This window comes from Podarcis vaucheri (assembly GCF_965113315.1).
Source record: "Podarcis vaucheri genome assembly, chromosome: 13".
NCBI classification, from domain to species: Eukaryota; Metazoa; Chordata; class Lepidosauria; order Squamata; family Lacertidae; genus Podarcis; species Podarcis vaucheri.
This window is the reverse complement of record NC_138751.1, coordinates 37,762,998-37,790,435: the sequence shown is the minus strand read 5'-3', so window position 1 is coordinate 37,790,435 and position 27,438 is coordinate 37,762,998. Positions and strand designations below refer to the sequence as shown.

General features: G+C 45.1%; 1 protein-coding gene across 1 annotated transcript; it reads left to right on the top strand.

Moving 5' to 3' along the window:
* Nucleotides 1-712: 712 nt before the first annotated feature.
* Nucleotides 713-26,125, top strand: LOC309515994 (parathyroid hormone/parathyroid hormone-related peptide receptor-like). Its single transcript, XM_082194404.1, has 15 exons — nt 713-1,027; nt 2,848-3,210; nt 3,379-3,530; nt 9,647-9,752; nt 11,614-11,724; nt 14,269-14,393; nt 16,112-16,206; nt 18,803-18,992; nt 20,056-20,209; nt 21,659-21,719; nt 22,925-22,991; nt 23,864-23,958; nt 24,342-24,483; nt 24,576-24,617; nt 25,723-26,125. The coding sequence occupies exons 3-15, from the start codon at nt 3,453-3,455 to the stop codon at nt 26,098-26,100; spliced, it is 1,644 nt and encodes a 547-aa protein (XP_082050530.1). The 5' UTR covers nt 713-1,027; nt 2,848-3,210; nt 3,379-3,452; the 3' UTR covers nt 26,101-26,125.
* The last annotated feature ends 1,313 nt before the right edge of the window (nt 26,126-27,438 follow it).

Below are 27,438 nucleotides of genomic sequence, written 5' to 3'. Positions count from 1 at the left end.
GCATATAAGCCATAAGGGGTTCAAAACCTCGTTTTTGAAGGGTAAATAAATAAATCCCGGCTTTAAATTTGCATTTCAAAATTAAAAAACAATGCTTCGCGTTTTACTGCCCCAAATGAGACAGAACACACACTGGGATTTTGCTCACTGTTACCTGCAAGTGCATCACGCTGTTTGTGGGCTGACGTCGCGGGCAACTGTTTTTCAGTGATTTCAGCTCTTTTTGTATTTGTCTAGCAGGTTTTCTGCAGTAGCAGAAAGCCGTCCCAGAATTGTGCAATGATAGATATTTCAAAATAGATGTGATCGCGGCGCTGGTGTGCGTATAAAACTTGGGAGAAACCATGGATTAGATTCCGTATTTTGATTTAATTTTTCCCCTTGCATGAATGTTTTTCCTGCTGTGTTAAAACACATGGACGCTTAAAGCACAATATTAACATAGATTTTGCACTCAAGGCATATTATTTAGAGCCTCTGGCTTTTGATTCTTTGCTTTTGCCTCTGACATCTGCATATACAGTAATCGATATATTTTACATTTTTTTAATTTTTTACCCCTGTAAAGCACATTGTGAGAAACGCTATTCATTCTGAAAATAAAAACCCATTGCGGATTGATTTTGCGTCCCATTTGAAAACCCACTTGCAGGCGGTATATCTTTAAAATGCTTATTTTATTTTATTTCAAAGCTACATTTTACACATTTTCCTAGAATTGGAAGGGAACCCTTGAGTCATCTAGTCCAGCCCCCACTTAAAAAAAAAAGGCAAAAGGAAAGAAAACTCAAGATGCTTTGCACTAATACCAGCAGAGGTTGTCTTGCTTTGCTTTTGGAATATAGAAAACTGGCTGGCCTTGAACCCGTTTTTCTTGCACTCTTTAACCAGCCCAGTCCTGAAGTCCCATCATCTGTTGCTGCCTGCAGCTTATTGGTTAAGAAGTTCTTCCTTCTCCAATTACATTATTCCGGCGGGAAGATCCCGCCTCCGCCCAGGGATTGCGGCGTCGCAGCCACAAATGACGGTTTGTTAACCGTGCAAACCAGCAGAGGGGGTATAGCTCAGTGGTAGAGCATTTGACTGCAGATCAAGAGGTCCCTGGTTCAAATCCGGGTGCCCCCTCAACTAGCTTTTTTTTCTTTTTTAAAAAACCATCATCATACTTAAGGCATAACTGGTTTTAATGAAATCTTCTGCAAAATTAATTAAAAAGGGAACAATGCTTTTTTTCTTTTAGCAAACAATATGGGACGTATATGCGCCTGGCTTTAAAAGCAAAGACTTTTGCAACAGCACCACAGTTTTAACATTTGTCTCGTGTGGATGACAAGAAGATATGCTACGCACTGGCTACTCTGCACTTTCTATAAAATGGTAATTCCAGATCGTAGTCATGTGACTTTTTTTTACATCCTGGGGGTGTATTGCTCTTAAACTCTTTTTTGTGAGCATGCTTAAAGTGTGTGCGTTTTGTGTTCGAAAATAATAATAATGCACGAATAATCAGAGAGAGGGTTGTTTAATTTCAAAGCGGAGATTGAATGGATCGATTCGGATGTCAAGGCGGCAAGATATTGCGTTGCTTTAAGGTTGCAATTCTCGCGGCCGCCCAGAGGAGGCGCTAGTTCGCCTTCAGACGGGAGTGGGAGAGATTTGGAGCAAAGAAACAGGCAGGAATCATCATCATCATCATCATCATCTCTTTAAGCGGACCATAAGTAGAAAACTGCACTTTATGAGAGGGATCCTGTAGTTGCATCTGCAAAGACTTTAAAAACTCAGGGCCAAATACTACAAAGGCGTCAGTGCAATGCATGTTTTTTTGTGATTAGCTAAATGGCAGTGGCGCTTTCATAAGCCATAGTTCCAAAATTCTCCCACCAGCACTCAAGTTGCTATTTGCCCTAGGAGGAGTAAAAATCAGTTTTATTAGATAAAACTGAGAGCCCCTCTTGACTGACATTTTATAGCTGGTGTATTCTGCCACAACTTCGTGATATCATTAATAGTGCATTTGTGGGGGGGGTGTCTACTTTTTGGGGGGGTTGGTTGGTACTTTTCTCACTTTATTTCAAATTTTCTGCTGGATTGTTATTTTAAATCCATAATAAAGTCTTGATTTTTTAAAAAATTGTCCAGGGCTTTTGTTTTTAATTAAATAGCCCTGACAAAATGTGCCTTCTGACATCCTGAGTGGAACAGAGTTTTCACAATATTATTTGCATAGCAAGATTTATATTTACAGCTTGATGGTAATAAAAACTCAAAGCGGTTTATTTCCCCTGGCATTCTAACCAACCTCTAACCAGATTACTTTCGGATCTCCAACACTCACTTTCTGCAGGACTACAGAGACGCAGGAAAGGGACCACAGGATATCACCCTGACTAGAAGACAAAGAGATAGGTGAAGAGCAGAGGAGATGAACTGAAGTGGAATTAAGAACCAGAGATTATAGTTATAGGGAACAGGTTGATTAGCTCTATGCCACAAATGGGAATAATATATATTATATAAAATATATTATATTAACTTCCCATAGTCTGGCATCAGATCTATAAGAGGCTGGGTAATCCAACATCTGTTGCATACCTACTGCATATTTAAAGCAAATGACTTCCCCTAAAGAATGCCGGGAACCATAGTTTACCCCAACAGAGCTACAATTCGCAGCGCCCTTAACAAGCGAAAGTTCCCATGGTTCTTTGGCCAAAGTCATTTGCTTTAAACGTATAATGCACAGGCATAGAATGTTATAACCCTTGTCAAGAGAGCAGGTGTGACGATGGGCTTATCACGATTGCACAGTTATGTCTAATGTCTTCATATTTAATTTCTTAACAGGTTATAAAGCCTTGTGCTTTTAGAAGATTAGCCCTGGGACCTTGACTGTGGAATGAATGAATGAATGAAGTCAAAAAGACTGAAGACCTAGAAAGTGAGGGAAAACACTCGCAGGAAGATCTTGCAAATAAAAATGGAGAATATGGGAAGGTGGGAAATGTAGCAACTAGGAGTCAGCTAACAAAATTCTGCCCTTCAGCTATGGAGGGGAACAAGGAGTGGCAGGAGAAAAAACAGACCGTCCCTAAAGAGGCAAGGCACAGAGACAAAAGGACCAAGCGGTCAGGATGCTGAGCTGAACATCATTAAGCGTCAATCTCAGGAACCATCTAGCTAAATGAACGCCAGTGTCTGATGTCATCGGTGAGTATTTGAGGTTATTTCTGCTGGCTGTTTTAAGTCCAGGTTCTTGGAGGAAACTGGCCAGAACGCTTAGTCTGGGGATGGAGAGATTAGCTTGGCTGTACCATATTCTCCAGCATATACGCATCTTCACTTTGGATAGATGAGCTTTGAATGATTTCCTCTTAGGGGAAGGACTTGACGCAGCCAAACTGCAACTTTCTTCTGCTTTGGTTGTGGCATTGATGTTCTGAGGAGGAGCCATGGAGGAGTCGGTCCACATCTGGAGCTTCACGGCAGCTGCGCTTTGTTTTTCCCTTCTGAATTTGGTCTGCGCTTTGGTAAGTCCCTTCCAGCTTGTCTTCCTTGATCACAGCTCATACCTTTTTTTTTTTAAGGGAAGTCACAAAATGGTAGAGGGCTTGCCTTGCAGGCAGGCAGGTGCCTCGTTTAATCCCTGGCATCCCTAGGTAGAGCGGGAGGAGATTCCCTGTCTGTAACCCTGCCCGTCAGTGTTGACACCATGGAGCTACATGGACGCCATGATCTGACACAGAGCCCTTCCAGGTGGGTGTTTTATTGCATTAGTATCATTAGTGCAACCGTTGCAGATTTATTCCACTTTAGTTTGTTTTGCGGCGCTTCCCCTATGCTACCACATATATATATGGATATAGCACAACGAAAGTAGGACAACTGACCGGAAGTGAAGCAGTGTGACAACCCCAAAACTTTTGCATATGCCAACAGCATTGAAAGAGGGACCACCCCGAGTGGTTATGTAAGCTTTCAGAATACTTTGTTGTTGTTTAGTCGTTTAGTCATGTCCGACTCTTCGTGACCCCATGGACCAGAGCATGCCAGGCACTCCTGTCTTCCACTGCCTCCCGCAGTTTGGTCAAATTCATGCTGGTAGCTTCGCGAACACTATCCAACCATCTCATCCTCTGTTGTCCCCTTCTCCTTGTGCCCTCCATCTTTCCCAACATCAGGGTCTTTTCCAGGGAGTCTTCTCTTCTCATGAGGTGGCCAAAGTATTGGAGTCTCAGCTTCAGGATCTGTCCTTCCAGTGAGCACTCAGGGCTGATTTCCTTAAGAATGGATCAGTTTGATCTTCTTGCAGCCCATGGGACTCTCAAGAGTCTCCTCCAGCACCAGGATTCAAAAGCATCAATTCTTCAGCTATCAGCCTTCTTTATGGTCCAGCTCTCACTTCCATACATCACTACTGGGAAAATCATAGCTTTAACAATACGGACCTTTGTTGGCAAGGTGATGTCTCTGGAATAAGGTACAGGGTTATAAAGACTAGGACTAGCCACCTGAGAAACAGTTTCTATCCAAATGCGATTTTGGTTTTAAACGCAGTGTAAGGAGTCTCTATGGGAGTATATTGTATTTAAAAATGGGGTATCAGAGTTTTTAGGGGGCTAACCAGGTTGGGATAGCTGGTATAGCAGGCTTATGTCTTACATAGATTTTTTCAATTTTGTTGTTCTGTATGGGACAATGACAATAAATATTATTGTATCGTATCACTGCCCGGAGGGGATATAGCACAACGAAAGTAGGACAACAACAAAACAGAACAGTTGTGGTGTGAAAAGTTACAAGATTTCAGTAGGAAGCGACAAGGTAGGCACTGAAGCAGTGTGACCACCCCAAAACTTTTGAAGGTGCCAACAGCATTGAAAGAGGGACCACCCTGGAGGGATAATCACAAATATACATGAATGCACGACAAAAAAGAACATCTGAAGGGGGAGATCTTCCTGTGTTCCTCCTCTCATGGCCTTATGGCAAACATTTGGCCCAATGGCTAGGAACTTTTGCTGCAACCCTCCCCTCCCAGGAACTGAAATGTGGCGATTTCTGTTCCATCAGACAGTAAGAGTTAGTCAACGAGGTCTTTTGGTGTGGCAAAGTGGTGTCACATTAAGACTCTAATCTAAGACTCTAAGATTAAGGTTCTAATCATTGCTCAATCCTGCTCTCTCTCTGAAATCAGAACGACTTAAAATATATATGCGAGAAAGGAAGTTGGAGGGGAACAGAGATGCAGTGAGGTTGTGTGCTCACCATGCCGAGAATCTTGGGAACCGTAGTTTACCATTAGCAGAGCTACAATTCCCAGAACCTTTAACAAACTACACTTCCCCATATTCTTTTTTGGGGTGTGTGTGGAATGTGCTTTAAATGCATTGTGTGTATTCAGGCTTCGTTAGGGTCCAGATTTAGTAATCTTTATATGATGATGTATATTACTTCTAACCAGTGCTTTCCCACCTGGAGGGATGCAGGAGTATGCATACTCCTAAAAATTTTGTCAATCTTTGTACTTTTGTTCATTTACTGTATTTATTTTCCCCAATTTGGACTATAAAAAGGTGGTTTTCTTGAGTCAAAATGAGAGTACCCCTAAACATTTTTTTATATATAGTGGTACCTCGGATTAAGAACTTAATTCATTCCAGAGGTCCATTCTTAACCTGAAACTGTTCTTAACCTGAGGTACCACTTTAGCTAATGGGGCCTCCCGCTGCTGCCGCCGCGCGATTTCTGTTCTCATCCTGAAGCAAAGTTCTTAACCTGAGGTACTATTTCTGGGTTAGCGGAGTCTGTAACCTGAAGCGTCTGTAACCCGAGGTACCACTGTATATAGGCGGGGAAAGCACTGGTTCTAACTGTTAATTTAATTTAATGGCCTTTAGATGATGGTGTATGTTACTTCTAAATGTTGTAAGCCATCCCTGTTGCATTTGGGGAGGTGGGCTCCTGCCTGTTCTGCTGAGTGCGGTCCTGGGCTTCTGCCCCAAACTTCCACCCTGATGGCAACAGAGCGGGAAAGGTATCACCTGCAGGCTATGCTGGCAGACTTGAACACAAAGCAAACTATGTTTGGTTACATCAGTTCCCAACCGATTCCATGTTTCTGGTCTGCAGAGCTGTTGCTTGCTAACTTTAGCACGGTGCTGTCAAAAGCTGAACAAGATAAAAGACGTCTTGTTCTTGGCTGGGTTAGGCTGTGGTGTGTGGCACTGCAGCCCAAATCAGAGAAGACGAATGACGGCTTGTTAACAGGGTGACAGGTGTAACAGGATGGTGAAGGAATCCTCAAGGTCGGCACAAAAAATATTTCAGAGGTTCAAAGGGGATCTCTCTTTCAACATTATGAAGCAATGCAGAACTCTTTCATATGCCTTCTTCCAGCCCAGCTTTTCCAGGCAGCACAATTATACCTCTCTGCAACTGTTTGTTGTTGTTGTTTAGTCGTTTAGTCGTTTAGTCGTGTCCGACTCTTCATGACCCCATGGACCAGAGCACGCCAGGCACTCCTGTCTTCCACTGCCTCCCGCAGTTGGTTAAACTCATGTTCACAGCTTCGAGAACACTGTCCAACCATCTCGTCCTCTGTCGTCCCCTTCTCCTTGTGCCCTCCATCTTTCCCAACATCAGGGTCTTTTCCAGGGAGTCTTCTCTTCTCATGAGGTGGCCAAAGTATTGGAGCCTCAGCTTCAGGATCTGTCCTTCCAGTGAGCACTCAGGGCTGATTTCCTTCAGAATGGATAGGTTTGATCTTCTTGCAGTCCATGGGACTCTCAAGAGTCTCCTCCAGCACCTGTTAGTTTTAACAATTCTGCGATGCTGCATCACAAACTCTCACAGCCATTTCAACGCCCGCTCCCCAAATAACAAAACCAAACTCTTAAGATTACAAATTCCCCAAAATACCATATGTGTACCTGCCACACCTCCAGTTCAAGCCGGACTTTAGAGACGAAAAGTTGACAGCCTTCTCGAAATGGGCTCTAGCTCAGACTTTGCAGAGCCTCAAAAGGGAATGAACACCTGGACTGCACATCTACCTTTGCTGCAAGTCAGCCTTCCTCAGCTTGGGGCCCAGCTGTGCTGACTGGGGCTGATGGGTGTTGTGGTTAAAACATCTGGATTGGTGGGGAAAAAGGTTCAAGAAAGTTGTTTAATTCTGTGGATGGGAGGATGCTCTCAGTCATTCTGGCGGAGCTGAGAAATGATGGGAAATTTGTGGACCAGTGCTGATATAGGTCCACAAAAATAATGATTTTGCCATCCGATGATACGGTCTTGCAAGATGGACATGAGACTTGAAGACGAGAGCGAGGACACCCCAGACACACAGGGAACTCTGAAAAGACCTGTTAGGATGAAAAGACAATTGTCAGTCAACAAGTTGTAGGCAACTTTCCACTGCTGTGACTCTCTTTTATTTTTTTAATTGTTAATATTTAACTTGCTTTTTTGTAAATACCTTAAATAAAATGCCACTTTTTTGAGAAAAAAGGATGATTTAATATAAATGAGAGCTCAAAGAGGAAGGTGTGACTTTAAAGAAGGCAGCTGTTTTATTCCCACCTTTCCATCACGCTTGTGTTTTTTGTCCCAGTGCGACATTTTGATCAATTACAAGACATTGAAAAAGCCCCGCCTCTTATTTTATGGCACAGATTGTGATCAGTTCAGATGTGGAAAGCCCAGCATATATTCATTTATGTTTTTTTTTAATCGTTTTCTGATTCTAAAGGTTTGGCTGTGTTGCCTTGATTCCATCTCTTCTTTTAACACCTGGGGCTATAGCAGGACCTTGTTGTTGCTGCTGTTGCTGTCCCTCCCTGTGTTTGTAGCAGCTCTGGAAATTTAATTCTTGATAAGGTCCTTATCGGCCTTCTCAAAATGGCCTGTGCAGATGAGTGATTTAATTGTGGCAGTCACATTTGGGCCTGCTTTCATTGTCTCTCGCCGCCCACTTTTTATGTGGCACGGCTTCTCCATTTCCTGACAATATTGCAGAGGAAATGAACCGGTCCGTGGCAAATATGAAACAATCTCATAGCACCTCATCACAGCTTTTAATACATCCATGTTTCCCAAGACCATCCATTAAAGGTTTGCCGCTAATGGTCCAGCTCTGCTTTGACATTTCATCTCGTTTTCCTCTCCCATTGCATACCTGTTTCTTCCAACACATTTCTCCCTGGTTTTTTTTTACTTTTTAAAAAGTTTATTTGTTTATATTCTTCTAAGTTGATGGGACACCTGGACTCCCGTTCTAATTCTGGGGTGCAAGACAGTGAATTTAGCATGCTAAAGTGTTCAACTCATTTTTTTTTTTTAAATAAGCCAGGAGGCTGGCTTCCTGATGAAGTAATCGCTTGAAGAGATGGACCATTAAGAGAGCAAAAAGACAGGGCGATGGCCCATACTGGAAGCCATCAACAAGGAAAACACTCTCTGCCAGTCTGCAGAGGGGTGGTAGCCCAGCCCTGAGCTCTCGGTAGTTAGCAAAAGACAATACAGAGCTAGAAGGGAGGAGAGTCAGAATCGCAGTGGGCTGGCCTAAGCAAGAGGAGAAATAGATGCATTTGGGGAAAACAGTTTGCAAGCTGGAGAAAAAGGGGTCATAGCTCAACATGGGATGATAGTTTGAATCTAACATGGCAGCCATGGGAGAGACGAGACCCTCCTGGAGTGTAAAGCTGGCAGTGCCCCCCCCCGCCATCCTAGGCTCAGGTTGTAAAGGTAAAGGGACCCCTGACCATTAGGTCCAGTCGTGACCGACTCTGGGGTTGCGGCGCTCATCTCGCTTTACTGGCCGAGGGAGCCGGCGAACAGCTTCCGGGTCATGTGGCCAGCATAACTAAGCCGCTTCTGGCGAAGCAGAACAGCACATGGAACTGCCATTAACCTTCCCGCCGGAGCGGTACCTATTAATCTACTTGCACTTTTTGGCGTGCTTTCGAACTGCTAGGTTGGCAGGAGCAGGGACCGAGCAATGGGAGCTCACCCCATTGTGGGGATTCGAACTGCCCACCTTCTGATCAGCAAGTCCTAGGCTCTGTGGTTTAACCCACAGCGCTACCCGTGTCAGGTTGTATATATGTGTGAATGGTACACGGGTGGTACTGTGGTCTAAACCACTGAGCCCCTTTGGCTTGCCGATCAGGTTGGTGGTTCAAATCCGAATACGTAAAATATTTACATATTTTATCCTTCGAAATGTGCCTTTCTCCAAATTTTGCACACCCAATATAAAAACACATATATTGATGGGAAGAACATACAAAACCATATTACATTTGTGGAATTCCCTTGCAGAAATGCATATATTAATCCAAATTGTGTACAAAAATGCATATATATATTTGGATAAATCTGCATAAAAATGAACATGGATTTAAAATAAATAAATAAATTGGAAAGGGGGCAAGCTGGATTTAAGATGAGTAAGAATAGGAAACTCAGAGAAACCAATACTGTCAGATTTGGTCATCCCTAGCCCCAGCCAAATCAATGGAAGAGGCTTTGCTGCCACATTCCTGTCTCTGATGTTGTTGGTTATGGAGGAACCAAGCGGCACGTGGTCCCAGGTGAGCCAATGGACTTTCCAGCCTCATCTCTCCCTTCTTCATTTGTTTGGCAGGTGGACACCGATGATGTTCTAACCAAAGAAGAACAGATTTACTTGCTGAACGAAGCTAAGGAAAAATGTCACCAGCAGATAAATACCCAGAAGGAAACAGTCCAAGGTACCTGCTTTTTCTGCATTTCTAACTTTTGGTGCTGGGGCTCCAAATGCATAAAAACATTTTAAAAAATGGTTGAGTCATATTATTGACATCGGACATCAAAGGAAAGCATGGCACTTGTTAAATGTTGCCTCCTAAAGGAGGAAGAAAGTTGGACTGGATCACTGGGGATGCCTGTTGGTTTTTTTAAATTACTCCTTATCATACCAATAACCTTAGCTTACTATGATATTATGTCCACATCCACAAACTGTGTGCCACAGTAAATAAATAAAATGAGGTTTTAGGATTTGGTTGCAAGATGCGTGGATCAGCAACCTTGCTGTAATGAAGCAGATCTGAGTCTGGATTGGAGACATCTTGTGAACCTCACGTGCGCCACTTTGTATTTCATAATGGAACATATTGGCCTGTCTAGTTTATTATTGTCCACACTGATTGGCAGCAGACACAGAGCTTCATAAAGAGTCTCTCTCAGCCCAGACTGGAGAAACCGAGGATTGATCCATGGAATCTTTTGCCTGCAAAGGCCCTTCTCCTAAGCGGCCGCCCTTCCTAAGCTCTGGAAGAAAGGTGGAGAAGAAACACAATGTAATAAATGAAATAATGTAAAAGCTGTTGTCAGCCCAAACGACCTCTCAGCAGAAGAGGAAATTACCCATCGCATCTTCAAGCGAGTCACTGGGTGGCTGGTCTTTGCTTCCTTCCGATCAGCCTTCTATTGACAGCAGAAACGCTGTTTGAATTGACACGTGTCCCCTTCAAAAGTGTGGCACTCAGACCCTCATCACAGGGCCGGCCCTATCGTTGGGGAGAGTGAGATGACTGGTTTTGGGTGCCGTGAAAGGGCAGCAATAGTTAGCTGATTTGGTGTGTCATGAAAGACGAGCGGTGGTTATTTATTTAACTTATTATTGCTTTATCTATTCATATTTGTCAGAGTTGAAAATCCCTGGAGATGTAATGTTATTGAGGGTACGTTCTATCATATGTGGTGGACCTGTAAAAGTGTAAAAGAGTATTGGGAAATAATGTATAATAAAATGGAAAAAATGTTTAAAACTACTTCCCCCCCCCCCAAAAAAAAAACCAGAGTCCTTTTTGTTGGGGATAACGCAGATGGATATTCCCAGATGTCAAAAAGGCTACTTATGTATGCCACCACTGCAGCCCGTGTTTTGTTAGCCCAAAAATGGAAAACGAGAGGCAACTTAAACTGATGGAATATGCGCAGCTTGCGCCCCTAACATATATACATAAGAGAACAAGAAGAACATACATTTAAAGAAGATTGGAAAATGTTTATTGAATATGTGGAGGAAAATTGTGTATATCTGAAAACATGGGCAGCGTTAAGAAAAATTCAACAGTGTAAATAAGTTTTGATGGATGTTATAATGGAATACTGATTGGTTTAGTTTATCTAAAATATGCAGGGATTTATGTTGTGCAAAATAAACCGTGGAAAGAGAGGAAGGGAAGTCACTGATATTTTAAGGTTGTTTAAGTGAATATTCTAAAATGTAAAACAGAAATTTAATAGAAATAATAATAATAATAAAAAGAAAATCCCTGTTCACAACAATTTGTTGTGGAGAGCTGTAGAAGAATAGCCAATGCTCTTGAATATCTATCCATCTTCTGCAAATAAATAAATATATATTTAGATACTATGCTATACTACACTGAAATGTTTACGTGCTTCTTTGATTTTGCATGAGTCTTCCTGCCACGCTTGCCGTCCTCTCCTGCCACACCCTTTGAGATCCACTGACTTAACCCAAGGATGAAGGTTGCTCTTCTCTGCCCCCCCCCAACGCTATCATGCAAAGTTGTGATTAATGTACCATTTCCTCGTTAGATGGCAACTGTTTGCCTGAGTGGGATGGGATTATTTGCTGGCCCGAAAGCCTCCCCAGCAAAAAGGTGGCCGTCCGATGCCCTGACTACGTCTATGACTTCAACCATCAAGGTATGTACGTTTTCTCGGCCTTCACAAAAAGCTTCAGGTCTTTTGGTTGTTTAGGGCTAAAGCAGAATGCCTCTTTGCCATTTAACATGCTGGTTGTTGTTGTTGTTTTTGTTTGTATGTGTGTGTGTGTGTTTAAATATTTTTTATTAAACAATTCCAACATAACAAATTGTCAGTCCATATAATCACATACATTATCCCCCCCCCTTTTCCCCACTCCCCTTTAATCTTCCCCCCAGGACTTCCCTCAGCTCCTCTCTCTGATTTCTTAAGGAAATTGTCTAAAAAATCTCTAAAAAGACAACAAAATGAACTGGTCTCCTTGGCAGGTTTGGAATAAACATACACAAATTTACTGGTTGATTACATGATAGATAAGGCAAGGATATGTATAATTTTATAACATGCAGAGAATAATGTGTGTGGGTGTTTTAATGCAAAGAGAACCAGCTTTTTGGCAGGGAGGGTGTCTCTTCATGACTGTGATTGCAGGAAGGGTGGAGGAGCATTTCATACTGAGGAAAATCCCCGAGGAAAATCCCTCCTCAAGAAGGTGTTGTTTGCTTTTGGAGAAAATCTTCTCGCCCTCCCATCGGGTGCCAGTGAAGGATTCTGCTCCCAGCAAATACCATCTTTCCTCAGGACCTCAGCAGGGGAGCAAGAGGTTATAGTCCCCCTCCATGCCTGCTGCAATCTTGATAATAATAAGCCCATCTCCAGCTGATGTTATTTGCATTATTTAGAAACAACATCAGGTCAAGTTTGGCCCATAGCAGCAGGAGGCTGGTAAACAGGCCAGATCCTTCTTAAGAACCGTTAGGAAATAATAACAATTTAACTGGTTTTAGGAGATGATGTTTTAGAGTGTGTGGAGGTCCGTCTTGCTTGTTGAGAAGTCAGGGTTCCTTCTTTTTTTAAAAAAGGAAATACCTTGCAAGCAAGTCTTTGCTTGGAGGCCTTGCACTCTTCTTCTTCTTTGGCGATCTCTCGTAGCCAAGTAAGATTGTCTTCCATAAACACGGTTTTGACAGTGGGTCCGTAAGTGACTGTGGAGGCCGATTCTGGATCCACACGTCCTTCCACAGTGGGGACATAGATTTCTGGGCAGGAGTTGATCATGGTGAAGGTCTGCAAAGGGTGCCTTTCTCTCAGCACGTTTCTCCCTTTCATCCTGAGTTCGAGCGTCTCCAAAGCCCACGATACCTTTAGTAAAGGCTGTTCTCCAATTGGTGTGCTCGCAGGCCAGTGTTTCCCAGTTGTCGGTGTTTATACAGTGGTACCTCGGGTTAAGTACTTAATTCGTTCCGGAGGTCCGTTCTTAACCTGAAACTGGTCTTAACCTGAAGCACCACTTTAGCTAATGGGGCCTCCTGCTGCTGTCGTGCCGCCGGAGCACGATTTCTGTTAGAATCATAGAATCATAGAGTTGGAAGAGACCACAAGGGCCATCGAGTCCAACCCCCTGCCAAGCAGGAAACACCATCAGAGCACTCCTGACATATGGTTGTCAAGCCTCTGCTTAAAGACCTCCAAAGTAGGAGACTCCACCACACTTCTTGGCAGCAAATTCCACTGTCGAACAGCTCTTACTGTCAGGAAGTTCTTCCTGATGTTTAGGCGGAATCTTCTTTCTTGTAGTTTGGATCCATTGCTCCGTGTCCGCTTCTCTGGAGCAGCAGAAAACAACCTTTCTCCCTCCTCTATGTGACTTCCTTTTATATATTTGAACATGGCTATCATATCACCCCTTAACTTCCTCTTCTCCAGGCTAAACATGCCCAGCTCCCTTAGCCGTTCCTCATAAGGCATCGTTTCCAGGCCTTTGACCATTTGACCTTTGTTCTCATCCTGAAGCAAAGTTCTTAACCCGAGGTACTATTTCTGGGTTAGTAGAGTCTGTAACCTGAAGCGAATGTAACCCGTGGTACTACATTTTTAAAGATTTGCCTTGAGAGAGTCTTTAAAGCTCTTTTGGTTGACCACCAGCACGACGCCTTCCATTTTTAAGTTCGGAATAGAGCAGTACACTCTACACTTGCTCAGAAGCTCTATTTTTTGTTCTGTTTAATTTATAATAATTTCTAAACCACATAATCATAGAATTGTAGAGTTGGAAGGGACCCCAAGGGTCATCTAGTTCAAATCCCTGCAATGCAAATACAGTGGTACCTCGGGTTAAGTATTTAATTCGTTCCGGAGGTCCGTACTTAACCTGAAACTGTTCTTAACCTGAAGCACCACTTTAGCTAATGGGGTCTCCTGCTGCTGTCGTGCCGCTGGAGCACAATTTCTGTTCTCATCCTGAAGCAAAGTTCTTAACCCGAGGTAATATTTCTGGGTTAGCAGAGTCTGTAACCTGAAGCGTAGGTAACCTGAAGCGTATGTAACCCGAGGCACCACTGTAAACAAAAGCCCCTAAGCAGTTTATTTCCTTTGGGCCCTCTGGCCTTTTAAAAAATGTGCAACTGTTGAGCCTTGCTGGCATCTTCCCCTTCACACGTTCCGCTCCATCTCATTGGACACTCTGCCTGTCCTTTATTTCAGGTCACGCCTACAGGCGCTGTGATGTTCACGGGAACTGGGAACTGGTGCCCAACATGAACAAGACTTGGGCCAATTACACAGAATGCGCCATATTCTTTGCCCCGGAACGGCAGAATCAAGAAAAGGTTTAATTCCTAAGCAGGGGGAAAAGGGTATTGGGTGGACACAGAGGCTTGTGGAATTGGCTACTGCAGGCAGGATCTGAAGGACAGGGAAGGGAAGGGAGGAATCTATTGAGATTGGAAGTTCTCATAAAAATTGTGCCATAAAGTAGGGGTGACGAACCTGTGGCCCTGTAGGTGTTGAACTCCCATTATTCCTGACCAATAGCTACGCTGGTTGGCGATTATGGGAGTTGAGGTCCACCAACACTGATTTCTGAACTAGATGGGATCCTTTCCAGCTCTAAAGTAAAGGTAAAGGGACCCCTGACCATTAGGTCCAGTCGTGGCCGACTCTGGGGTTGCGGCGCTCATCTCGCTTTACTGGCCGAGGGAGCCGGCTTACAGCTTCCAGGTCATGTGGGCAGCATGACTAAGCCGCTTCTGGCGAACCAGAGCAGCGCACGGAAATGCCGTTTACTTTCCCGCCAGAGCAGTACCTATTTATCTACTTGAACTTCGTGCTTTCGAACTGCTAGGTGGGCAGGAGCAGGGACCGAGGAACAGGAGGTCACCCCGTCGCAGGGATTCGAACCGCCGACCTGATCGGCAAGTCCTAGGCTCTGTGATTTAACCTGCAGCACCTATAATTTTAACATCCGGACAGCCACAGGTTCTCCATCCTTTCCGTAAAGGCTGACGACGGAAGAGCATATGGAAAGCAAATTGCAGAAGGAAATTAGGATATTTGGCCTGGTTTGGGGGAGGGGGGAATGGACCGAGGGAAGATAATCTGATCATTTCCAAAGATTTAAAAATAACCTCCCCAAAGGTGGTAGGGGTGGGATGCGATTGCGGACCCCATTTGCTATTTTATCTGATAATCACACATCTGAAATGTTATAATTATCTACCGCAAGCAGAGAAGTAGCGTGTGTACTTTAAAATATCAATCAACAAAGCAAATCAGTGTTGCTCACCATAATTGTAGTCAAGGTAATGAAACAAATATTGGAGACAGAGAGAGAGGTTAGACTGTTGTTTGGTTCCTAAGCCATTAAAGCAGGGGTCAGCAAACTTTTTCAGCAGGGGTCCGGTCCACTGTCCCTCAGACCTTGTGGGGAGCCGGACTATATTTTTTGGGGGGAAATGAATGAATTCCTATGCCCCACAAATAACCCAGAGATGCATTTTAAATAAAAGCACACATTCTGCTCATGTAAAAACACCAGGCAGGCCCCACAAATAACCCAGAGATGCATTTTAAATAACAGGACACATTCTACTCATGTAAAAACATGCTGATTCCCGGACCGTCCGTTGGCCGGATTGAGAAGGCGATTGGGCCAAATCCGGCCCCTGGGCCTTAGTTTGCCTACCCATGCATTAAAGGTTCAGGCTAGCACTTTGAAACTTACTGGGAGCCAGCGAAGTTGTTGCCCCTTGCCCAGTCCCTCTTGGCAATCTGGCCACAAAGCCAGGGGCAAGTTGCAGTTTTTGAACTGTCTTCAACGGCAGCCCCGTGCAAATCTGCCACTGCTTCAAGAGCAATTCAGCAAGGTACCAGCAACTGGGGAACGTAATTCGGTGGCAGGATTGTTTTCGCAGGAGAAAATTGCAGCAGCTGGAGGATATTCTATTTTGGAAAAGGGGAAAGTGCTTTAGATGGGAGTTCTTGATGTGACGTAGCAAGCTGTGACAATGGCTCTGCAGTCCTTCTGTGCTCTTTTTTCCTCACACAGGAAGTGTTTGACCGGCTGCGCATCATCTACACCGTTGGCTACTCCATCTCCCTCGCCTCCCTTGTGGTCGCCATGTCCATCCTTTGCTACTTCAAGTAAGGAGGACAGTTCTTATTAATTTTTTGCCCCATCCCACCCCCTGAACTCTAACCCATGGCCTTATTCTACTAATTATGGCCAGCAAAACTATGAGAGAAACTATCTTGGGTTAGTTTCCTATGTGTGGTGGGGTAGACTTGGCTTGGGGCGGGGCCTGACAGGCTCCATAAAGCAGTGTTTCCCAACCGGTGTTCCGCGGCACACAAGTGTGCCGTGAGATGTTGCCTGGTGTGCCGCGAGATGTTGCCTGGAGGGAGGCGGGCGAGGGCGTTTGCTTCCCGGTGGACTTGTGGGAAGCCGCCCCTTCCCTGGGCGACGCGCTGCCTCGCGACTCCGGAGTCAGTCCCGAGGGCTCTCGGAGGGACTCGCGAGCGACGGCGCGGCGGCTCCGGGGCGCGCTCAGCTGGGCCGCCGCGCGCCCCCGCTGCAGCTGCCCGGTGTGGAGCGTGACGCGGAGCCGGCCGGGTTTGGAGGCGCCCAGGTAGGGCCAAGCCGGGCGGGAGCGGGGAGGTCTCGGTCTGCTGCGGGCGCAGGAGGGCGAGCGGGAGAGGGGGAGCCGTCGGGTCTCCTGGAAGGAAGCGAGGCAGCGGCTGAGGGGGATGCAGCCCCGTCCCCAGCAACAGGCGCTCCTCGAAGTGAGGCCACAAGTCGGGGCTCGGACAGGGCCTGGAAGCAGCAGCTCCGGATCTTGGGAGCGGAGAAGGGGACTTCGAAAGCGGCCTGGAGGAGAAAAGCCCCGATGCAGCGAGAGCGGGGAGCATGCTGCCTTGTCCAGGCCTCCTCGCTTTGTGCCGTCCGCTGCCGGGAGCAGGACACGGGGGCTCCTCGTTCGCATGCTTTCCCGGGTGATCGGTGAGGGTTAGGGTTAGGGTTAGGGTCCCTCAGTCCCTCGCTTTGCTGCCTCCTCCCCCCCTCAACCCCAAAGCTTGGAGGTTCCCCGGCAAGGGGGAGGGAAAAAAATTGAAAACTTTCACTTTCGTGCTGACGTCACGGGGCTGTAATGGTGGTGTGCCGCGAGATTTTTTTCATCAAACAAGTGTGCCTTTGCCCAAAAAAGGTTGGGAAACACTGCCATAAAGGACTGCTGCTGGGCAGAGAGGGCTCCGTTTTTGTTTTTTAAATTGCTTTTATTTTTTATCTATGTCCTTTTAAATTGTGATTGATGTTAATGCTGTATTCTTAGTTTTAGATTTTATGATTTATGTGGAAATTGTTTTCCATTTGGTTCTGTACTTTCTGATGTGCTTTATTTATTGCTTATGACTTTTGTTACATTGGTAATTATGTAAATCTTGTCATGTTCTAAGCCACCTTGAGCATTGTTTTAACTATGGAAAGGCGGCGTACAAATAAAATGATAATGATGATGACTTTGCTTACAGAACCTCAGGTAAGTACAGGTGGTGGCAAGATAGTTCTGTTCTACCAAGGCACATTTTTCTATTATTATTATTATTATTATTATTATTATTATTATTATTATTATTATTATTATTGCTTTTTCTGGGGGGAAGCAGGGGTATGCATACCCCTAAACATTTTGTGAATCTTTGTACTTTTGTACATTTGCTGTATTTATTTTTCCTGACGTGAACTATAAAATGATCGTTTTCTTGAGTCAAAATGAGAGAAGCCCTAATTATATTTTTTAGAAAAAAAACACTTATTATCATTATCATTCTTAATTTATATACCACCCTTCATCACAAGATCTCAGGGTGGTCACAGAATAAAAATACAAGATAAAAACACAAGTAAAAACAGCAAAACAATAACCCTCCCTTCCCACAGGTACATCTAAAAGCCTGTAGAATATTAATCCACCCAAGGCCTGATTGAAGAGGAATGTTTTTGCCTGGCGCCTTCTCAATAGAAGGTTGTTGTTGTTGTTTAGTTGTTTAGTCGTGTCCGACTCTTCGTGACCCCCTGGACCAGAGCACGCCAGGCACTCCTGGCTTCCACTGCCTCCCGCAGTTTGATCAGACTCATGCTTGTAGCTTCAAGAACACTGTCCAGCCATCTCGTCCTCTGCTGTCCCCTTCCCCTTGTGCCCTCCATCTTTCCCAACATCAGGGTCTTTTCCAGGGAGTCTTCTCTTCTCATGAGGTGGCCAAAGTACTGGAGCCTCAGCTTCAGGATCTGTCCTTCCAGTGAGCACTCAGGGCTGATTTCCTTCAGAATGGATAGGTTTGATCTTCTTGCAGTCCATGGGACTCTCATGAATCTCCTCCTGCACCACAATAGAAGGTGGAATCATGTAATAATGAGGAGCACAGTTGCTCCTTATTATTTTGGCTATCTCGTACTATTTTCTCCTGGCAGTGTCGTCTGGTGTTTAGAGTTCCAGACTAAGAATGGGGAGAGACACAAGTTCAAAACCCTGCTCAGCCATAGATCGGTATTGGTGTGTGTGTGTGTGTGTGTGTGTGTGTGTGTGTGATGGGGGCCAATCAGCCTTTCTCAGTCTAGCCTACCTCACAGAGTCATTGCTGGGATAAAAGGATGGTGTGGAAAACACGCATGGTACCTTGGAAGAGCGGGCAGGATAAGACATAACATATAAATTCTTCCACTTGTTAATGTGTGTTTAAGGCGGCTTCACTGCACTCGAAATTACATCCACCTCCATCTCTTTGCCTCCTTCGTCTGCCGAGCTGTGAGCATCTTTGTGAAGGATCTCGTGCTGTACTCCACCTCGCGACTCGAGGGGCTGCAAAAAACGCAGGACAGTGACTGGGATGCTGAAGATCTGAGCCTCGCCTTGGGGTCCAGGACCCAGCTAGTAAGTCCCTAGTGTTTAGGTTTTGCTTCGCTCTTCTCAGTGTCTCTTGAGAAGTGCGATGTGTGACTTGGCTTAAAATCTTCCTGGAAATTTTAGGGAACAAGGATACTGATTTCAGAACAGCCAGATCAAGATGGTTTCCTAATCAAAAATAATAATTAAAAAACCCAGCATTTTAAATTAATCAGCATTCCAGTTCTGAAAGAAAGAAAAAATGAGATGGTGATCTCTGGGACTTGAATGCTGTTAATCTGCCTGTTCCTCCTATTAACCTCTAGTTAAGCAGCAGGAACAATAACTATTAACCAAAAAACCTTGCAAAAGACTTGAGCGTGACTAGTGGGGGTTGTCCAAAGTTTGGTCCTAAGACGAATAAAAATATGATACCCTTTTATCAATGAAGAAGAAGAAGAAGAAGAAGAAGAGTTTGGATTTGATATCCCGCCTTTCACTCCCCTTCAGGAGTCTCAAAGCGGCTAACATTCTCCTTTCCCTTCCTCCCCCACAACAAACACTCTGTGAGGTGAGTGGGGCTGAGAGACTTCACAGAAGTGTGACTGGCCCAAGGTCACCCAGCAGCTGCAGGTGGAGGAGCGGAGACAAGAACCCGGTTTCCCAGATTACGTGACTACCGCTCTTAACCACTACACCACACTGGCTCTCCAATGGATGGACAATATGACAAACACTCGCAACTTATGAACGGACTGCTTACAGGCGCAGACTTTGATTGGATAACTACGATAACATTTGGAATGAGTTTATACAGAATGTTGCAGGCTATTAACTACATAAGTATTAGGATAATAACACAGTATCGATTTATATAAGAATGTATGGGAGTATCTTATATTGCAGTTTTGTATATGGGTTTTCCTTTCTTTCTTATAATCACCTTCGTTTTTTTCTTTCCTTCATTTTTCCTTCTGTTTTTTCTGTATCACTTTATTTCTTTACAATTGAAATTATTTCAATAAAATACACAAAAAAAAACCAAAACACTTTTTATTGGTCCTAATAACCACCACCACCAAAAAGGATGTTTGCTTCTCCGTTCTTTCAGGCAGGCTGCAAGGTAGCTGTGACCATCTTCCTCTATTTCTTGGCTACAAATCACTACTGGATCTTGGTGGAAGGTCTCTATCTCCACAGCTTGATCTTCATGGCTTTCCTCTCAAACAAAAGCTACTTGTGGGCTCTTACACTCATCGGGTGGGGTAAGCACAGTCCAGTTCAGTCTCTCAGCTCCTGCTCTGACTATGAACCTACACAGGGAAGCTCAAACAGGGCAAGTGAAGGTCACAAGGGGCTGCCCCTGTATTCCCCAGAGTGGCTGGGGAAACCCAGCCAGATGGGCGGGGTATAAGTAATAAATTATTATTATTTGAACGGGACACAGGCGGCGCTGTGGGTTAAACCACAGAGCCTAGGAAGGTTGACGGTTCAATTCCCCATGACAGAGTGAGCTCCCGTTGCTCAGTCCCTGCTCCTGCCAACCTAGCAGTTTGAAAGCACGCCAGTGCAAGTAGATAAATAGGTACCACTGTGGTGGGAAGGTAAATGGCGTTTCTGTGTGCTCTGGTTTCCGTCACGATCTCCCGTTGTGCCAGAAGCGGTTTAGTCATGCTGGCCACGTGACCCGGAAAGCTGTCTGTGGACAAACGCCGGCTCCCTCGGCCGGAAAGTGAGATGAGCGCTGCAACCCCATTGTCGCCTTTGACTGGACATAACAGTCCAGGGGTCCTTTAGCACAGAGGGTGAGGTACGGTAGCCCAATGGATAGGGCCCCTGCACCATTCATAGTTGTGTAGAAGTGGGAACTTGTATGGCACATACAAAGTCAGTGAATACTAGAGTAGCAAACATGGAGCCCTCCTGATCTTGCTGAACTTGAGTTCCCATCAGCCTTGCCAGCCAGCAAGGTCAGGGATGACATCACAAGACTGGTTTGATGCAGAGGAATGGTGGGAGGATCTAGCTGGGGAAGAAGGGAAGAAGGCTCAGTGCCAGGGGAGTGGTGGTGGGAGGATGAAGGGTAGCCACAGGGAGAATACTGGGAGGAGGAGGTGTCGGAAGCTGAAGAGGTCACAGGGTTTAGTGAGCGGGGAGAATCTGTGGCAGAGAGAAGTCCAGACTCAGAGGCAGAAGCTGAAGCAGGAGAGGAGGGAGGCCAAGAAATGGAGATGGGTCTGGCTGGCGAAGAGGCAGGGGTGTCCTCCCCTCCTGCTGCAACAAGCTCCTCTCTCCCTCAGTCTCTCAGACCCAGGAGAAGCATGAAGAGGGTGGAGGAAAGGTTAGCTTCAGCAGGCACAGTCTCAGATTGCAGGGGGGAAACCCTGGAGAGGAGGGGATTTGGGCAGCTGTGGGGAGTCTCAGCAACTGCTTCATGGGGGCAAGACCTGCCAGAGAGGAGTTGCTGTGCTCATTAGGCCTGATACTCCTGCTTTTGCTCATGAAGAGTTAACTCCAACTTGCCAGTGTGATTTACTGCTGGCTGGCTCCTGTCTTGATGATGGGAGTTGTGGTCCAACAACATCAGCAAGGTACTATGTAGACGCCTCCGGGTGTATACTATCAGCCTCACATTTTCTCCTACTGTCCTTTTAAGAGCTCACTGGAAACCCAGATCTCTTTCTGCTTGCTTTTGTTTTTCTTTTTCCCTCGAGGGGTACCTGCTGTCATTGTGTCTGTTTGGGCCAGCGTCAGAGCATCCTTGGCTGATACACAGTATGTACTTTCTGCTTCTCTTAAAATACTATTTAGGGAGATTGGGCAGGATGGGTTAGTGAGGAGAGGGTAAATTAATTGCTTTAGCCACTACCTTATAGGAACAGATTTGGTTTTTTGTATCCCAAATGTTATGTGTGGACCTGATATGGAGAGCTGCTTTTTCCACTGCATTAAAGAATATAATCTTCACCACATCACCCCCCCAAAAAAAACAACCCCCCTCCTATATCTGGTCCATTTTTTATACAGGTACTAGCAAAACCTGTGCTATAGTTCATATATGGCCGAGTTTTGCAACAACAAAGCAAATTGTAGTGACACAAACCTCATGTCCAACTTCGGAATCCCGTAGTCTAGTGTATGTAATTCAGGCCAGTTGGTTTTACAGGGGTAATGCCCGAATCTGAACCTCTCTAGTTTGAATCTTACTTCTGTCACGGGTTCATTAGGTGCTATTTGGTAAGCCACTCTCTTGGCCTCAAATATCAAAACTGACATAATGGGACAAGCAAACTTGGACCTACCTTGAGGTTGGTGATAATGATCAGAGTATTTACCGGTTTAAAATGTCGTGTAAATGATTTGAATTTCGTAAGGCTGAAAGAAGCCAAAACGTCCTGAAGCTCAGAAACTCAAAAGCTGACCGATTCCTATTCTCTTCAGTAGCATAAGCTAAAGGGACGCGGGTGGCGCCGTGGGTTAAACCACAGAGTCTAGGGCTTGCTGATCAGAAGGTCGGCGGTTCGAATCCCCGCAACAGGGTGAGCTCCCCTTGCTCGGTCCCTGCTCTTACCAACCTAGCAGTTCGAAAGTACATCAAAGTGCAAGCAGATAAATAGGTACTGCTCTGGCGGGAAGGTAAATGGTGTTTCCGTGCGCTGCTCTGGTTCACCAGAAGCGGCTTAGTTATGCTGGCCACATGACCCGGAAGCTGTATGCCGGCTCCCTTGGCCAATAAAGTGAGATGAGCGCCACAACCCCAGAGTTGGCCACGACTGGACCTAATGGTCAGGGGTCCCTTTACCTAGCATAAGCTATGTGCTATGCCATGTTTTTAATGCCCCAGGACCTTAGGGTGAAGGACAGATAATGAAAAAATGAATAATAATCATACAAAAAGGACTTGAGGCTCAAAGGTGTTGGGCAAGAGACCCAATATGGATATACCCCTTTTGTGCTTAACTTCAGCCTCTCCTCATCAGGTGCTGGGACCTCAGCGCTGGAAACATGAAATGGATCTACCAAGTTCCTATCTTGGCAGCAGTTGTGGTAAGATAAGGGCACAAAAAGAGTACAAGACCACCAGCTTGCTGAAGCTAAGCAGGCCTGTGGGATTGATCAGCAGCTGGATGGGCGACCACCTGGGAACCACGTTTCCTGCCATGGGCTCCATGATGGAAGGATTTGGAAAATGAACTTAAAAAATGCAAATTAGGGTGGGCTGGGAAGGAGGCAGTCAAGGTGTCCTTTGGGCCAGTTGCAGAACCACTTTGTAACAGATGAAAATTGGTTGAAAATAAAAAAATAAGAATGTTGTCTCCCATATAAATCCTGCGCTTGAGTTGTAAGATCAGCCCACATGGTCTTGCAAAGGGTAACATCTTTTGTGGATAGTAGTTTAGCATCCATTAGAAGCGGAGTATTTGCAGTTGCTGCCTTTGTGTTATGGAATGCCTGCCTCCAGAAACATCACTTCATCCCTCCTCTTTTCAAAGGTGGGGGACAATGACCCCATTCTTATTATACTGGTATTCTGCAAATTGTGCCCTCAATAGCTGAGGCAGTGGTTCAGAAGCTGAGGATGAGTTTGAGTTGGTTTTGTTTGTTTATTACTGATTGTATTGGGTTTTTTGTTTCGTTTTTTAATGACTGCTGATCATTGCCACGTGATTTTATTGAGTTGTGTTCCATTAACTTTTATCCAGAGTTAGACCCATTAGAATTAATGACCACGAGTCACTTAGGCCCATTAATTTCAACAGGTCTACTCTGAGTAAAAATACGTTTGGCTACAACCCATATGGGCTAACAGCAGAAATGCATTCTCTATAGCACAGCAAATAAAAGAGAATTGAAGAATGGCATTTCAGTGGCATGGAATATGCCTGGCGCGACATGAAGTGTCTTTTCATTGCCGGCAGGTGAACTTTTTCCTCTTCCTCAACATTGTGAGAGTCCTTGCATCGAAGTTGTGGGAGACAAATGCAGGGAAATTAGATCCCCGCCAACAGTACAGGTATGTAGCTTGGAGCAGTTAAAAAGCAGACCTCCCAGTGTTAGCACTACAATGAATAAATACTTTCTTACTGAAATATGTCCCCCTTTATTAATGCTCTGTTAATTTCTGATTGCCTAGAATACTGAAACTTCTTCCATGCTGGATTTCTGTCCTGCTTTGTTCTTCATCTTCATTTGACTTAAAGCTGGTTCTTGCTGTTAATCAGATCATTTATCTGTGTTATTATGGTGGTTTCCTCTTATGTGCCGTCTTCTTCAAGCTTCTACCCTTTTAAGGTCTCCACCCATTGTTGCCTCCCTTATTCCCCATTACGGGCCCTTCAGCTCTCCTCCTCGACGATCCAAAAATGGAATGACCACACAAAATCCCTTTCCTTCCAGGAAGTTACTAAAATCCACCCTTGTTCTGATGCCCCTCTTTGGTGTCCATTACGTGGTGTTCATGGCCATTCCTTACACAGCTGTGTCCAGTGTCCTCTGGCAAATACAGATGCACTACGAGATGCTTTTCAATTCTTTACAGGTGGGTCTTCATGGCAGGTGAAGCCTTTTGTGTTTGATCCATTCAGTCACAGCTATTTCCATCTATGGTTGTCTCTTTTTTCCTATTGACAGGGTTTCTTTGTGGCTTTCATTTACTGTTTCTGCAATGGCGAGGTAAGGAACATTTCTTCCGAGATGCATGAAAATGTAGCTGCGATCCTCTTTGTTGGGTGTATTCTGCACCTACTGCATGGGGAGGGGTCAACCACCTTCCCCATGCCCAGTATTTCTTCTGCCTGGAGAATATGGTTGCGATTATTTCGTTTCCAAAATGGAAAATATTTCCCAACACCTATGCCCTTTGATGGGACGCGGGTGGCGCTATGGGTTAAACCACAGAGCCTAGGACTTGCCGATCAGGTCGGCGGTTCAAATTCCCGTGACGGGGTGAGCTCCTGTTCCTCGGTCCCTGCTCCTGCCCACCTAGCAGTTTGAAAGCATGAAGTTCAAGTAGATAAATAGGTACTGCTCCGGCGGGAAGGTAAACGGCATTTCCGTGCGCTGCTCTGGTTTGCCAGAAGCGGCTTAGTCATGCTGGCCACATGACCTGGAAGCTGTAAGCCGGCTCCCTCAGCCAGTAAAGCAAGATGAGCGCCGCAACCCCAGAGTCGGCCACGACTGAACCTAATGGTCAGGGGTCCCTTTACCTTTATGCCCTTTGGTATGGTATCCTCCTGATCTTTTATGTACAGGGGGCATTGGAGTTACTCAATGACTAAGAGCACTCTCTGAGTGGTCAGATACACAGCCACGGCCTTAATGGAATTAGGCACCCACCCCCCTTTCATAGAACAGTTCGGAAATGGGGGTAGCATCCCACCCATATGCTCTTAGCTGGTGCAAAACTGAAACTTTTCCATACTGGAAAAGAGAGGGAAAGAAATTGGACACTAGCAGGGATGGGCAGTTAACAAGCCATTGTTCTGCTTTTACCAGCTCTCAAAGTACAGTGGATGCTCGGGTTGTGAATGTGATGCGTGCGGGATGCACATTCACAACCCGCAGTGGCGCATCTGCGGGTTGCAATTCGGCGCTTCTGTGCATCCGCTGAAACCTGGAAGTAACCAGTTCCAATACTTCTAGGTTTTGGTGGTCCGTAACCCAAAAAAACGCAATCTGAAGAGTCTGTAACCCGAGGTATGACTGTACTGAGAATGAGCAGGCAGGCGATGGTCTTTTTCTAAGTTGCATTCCCTTGACAGTCTGCCTCTACCACCAGGTGCAAGCAGAAATTAAAAAAGACCGTTTCCGGAGAAACCTGGTACTGGACATAAAGCAGAAGACCCGAGCGGCCGGCGCAGGCGGGAGCTACTCCTACGGTGGGCTTGTGTCCCATGCCACCAACAGCGTCAGCTTGAGTATGGCCAGCTGGGGGGTGACGTCTGCAGCAGCCGTTGCCATGCCTCTTGGTACCAAAAACTGGCTGATCCACCTTGCTCCCACTGCCGCTGCCTCAGAGTACACCCCGGCTTCCTCCACCTTGGATAATTCTCCAAGTCAGGAGAAGATGCAGAAGGTTCTTGAGGAGAACATCGGTGCTACAGCCTTGGAGGGGAAGCACTCCAGCTTGAAAAAAGAGCTGGAGACCATGCTATGAAAGGGAACAGAGAAAATGTAATTTTCTAGGATCAGAGTAACTAGGCGAGTGAACTGTTTAAGTTTCAATCTTGAGCCAGGTACCACTGTAGCGATTAGGAAGTCTTCATTCTACTACCTACGTCAGTATGGAAAGAGGGTTCCATGTATTTGCCATTTCAGATTGGTTTAAGCTTGGTTCTGGATGCCGAAGGGTACTGAGGGAGCTAGTGGTTAGGTAGATTGCATTGTTCTGGTTAGTTCGAACTGCAAAGCACATGATACGCCTTTTCAAAAATTCCAATCCTCCAGAATATATCCATCTCCCCACCTCACTTTCAGCCTCCTCAGCAGCAATAAGCAAGCAAAGGAACCATTCCTATTCCCATTTTCTTCTGTGTTGTGTTTCATTTGTGTTACAATAAGGCTTTTGTTAGTTGACTGCAACCCCAATTTCAGTAAGTGTTAAGGGCAAAGGTGTTGTTGTTTTTTTAAGGCTATTTTGATGTAGTGCTAACATGAGAAATAAAATATTAAAGCTGGTGTTTCCTTCTAACAACGAGTAGTACTTTTTGCTTAGTCCAAATTCTCTCGATAGCTCTAAAAGGCATCACTATTAAGACTGACAAAGGCAAGTTTATTCACTCAACCACCAATTCCTCTAATTAGGTGATAGCCCTGATTCTGTTTTACAGAATGGATTTTTTTTTTTTAAAAAAAAAGGGTGTTCAAACAAGCTTGCCATTTTTCTGCAGATCATCTCCCCCAATAGGAGAGGAAGTAACAGCTTACTACTTTGCTGTCTCAAAACCAAAGCAACTGCTCTTGCAGTGAACAACTGTGCAGGATTAGACAAGACGTGAGAAATTCTCAAACATAGGCATACTTTGGTTCAGTACCTTGCAGAATACCTGTCCAAGGCAACTATGGGATCACTTTTTCTTTACCATCCAACTTGCATTTTGAAACACACAGTTGTTGCTTTGGAATATGACAAAATGATGCTGAGAGAGATAATCTGCAAGGAAAAGCAGTTGGTAGCAAGAGGCGTGCTGTACCTTGTGGGGTAACCGACTTGCGCAAATGTGGCAAGGAGTATGTTGCAGAAGGTGGCAAAAAAACTCTCAGGGTCCCCTGCCCAATTTGATGTGGGCAAGAAAAAAACAAAACCCTTTCTGACTCCCCCCTCCCCAATTAGAGCAGTCAAAGGTGGTGTTCTTGTTTTTAAAGGCTATTTTGATGTAGTGCAAACATGAGAAATAAAATTATTAAAGCTAGCTTTCCTTCTAACAACGAGTAGTACTTTTTGCCCACAAAACCAACTTACGAGTAAAAGAATATAGGCCAAAATAAACAGGCA

What these genes read in the sequence shown, in the direction of transcription:
- LOC309515994 (XM_082194404.1), top strand. Translation starts at nt 3,453, where the DNA reads ATGGAGGAGTCGGTCCACATCTGGAGCTTCACGGCAGCTGCGCTTTGT. An exon ending in TGGGGTCCAGGACCCAGCTA is followed by an intron (nt 18,993 to 20,055) that starts GTAAGTCCCTAG and finishes CCGTTCTTTCAG; the next exon opens with GCAGGCTGCAAGGTAGCTGT. An exon ending in TGCTTTTCAATTCTTTACAG is followed by an intron (nt 24,484 to 24,575) that starts GTGGGTCTTCAT and finishes TCCTATTGACAG; the next exon opens with GGTTTCTTTGTGGCTTTCAT.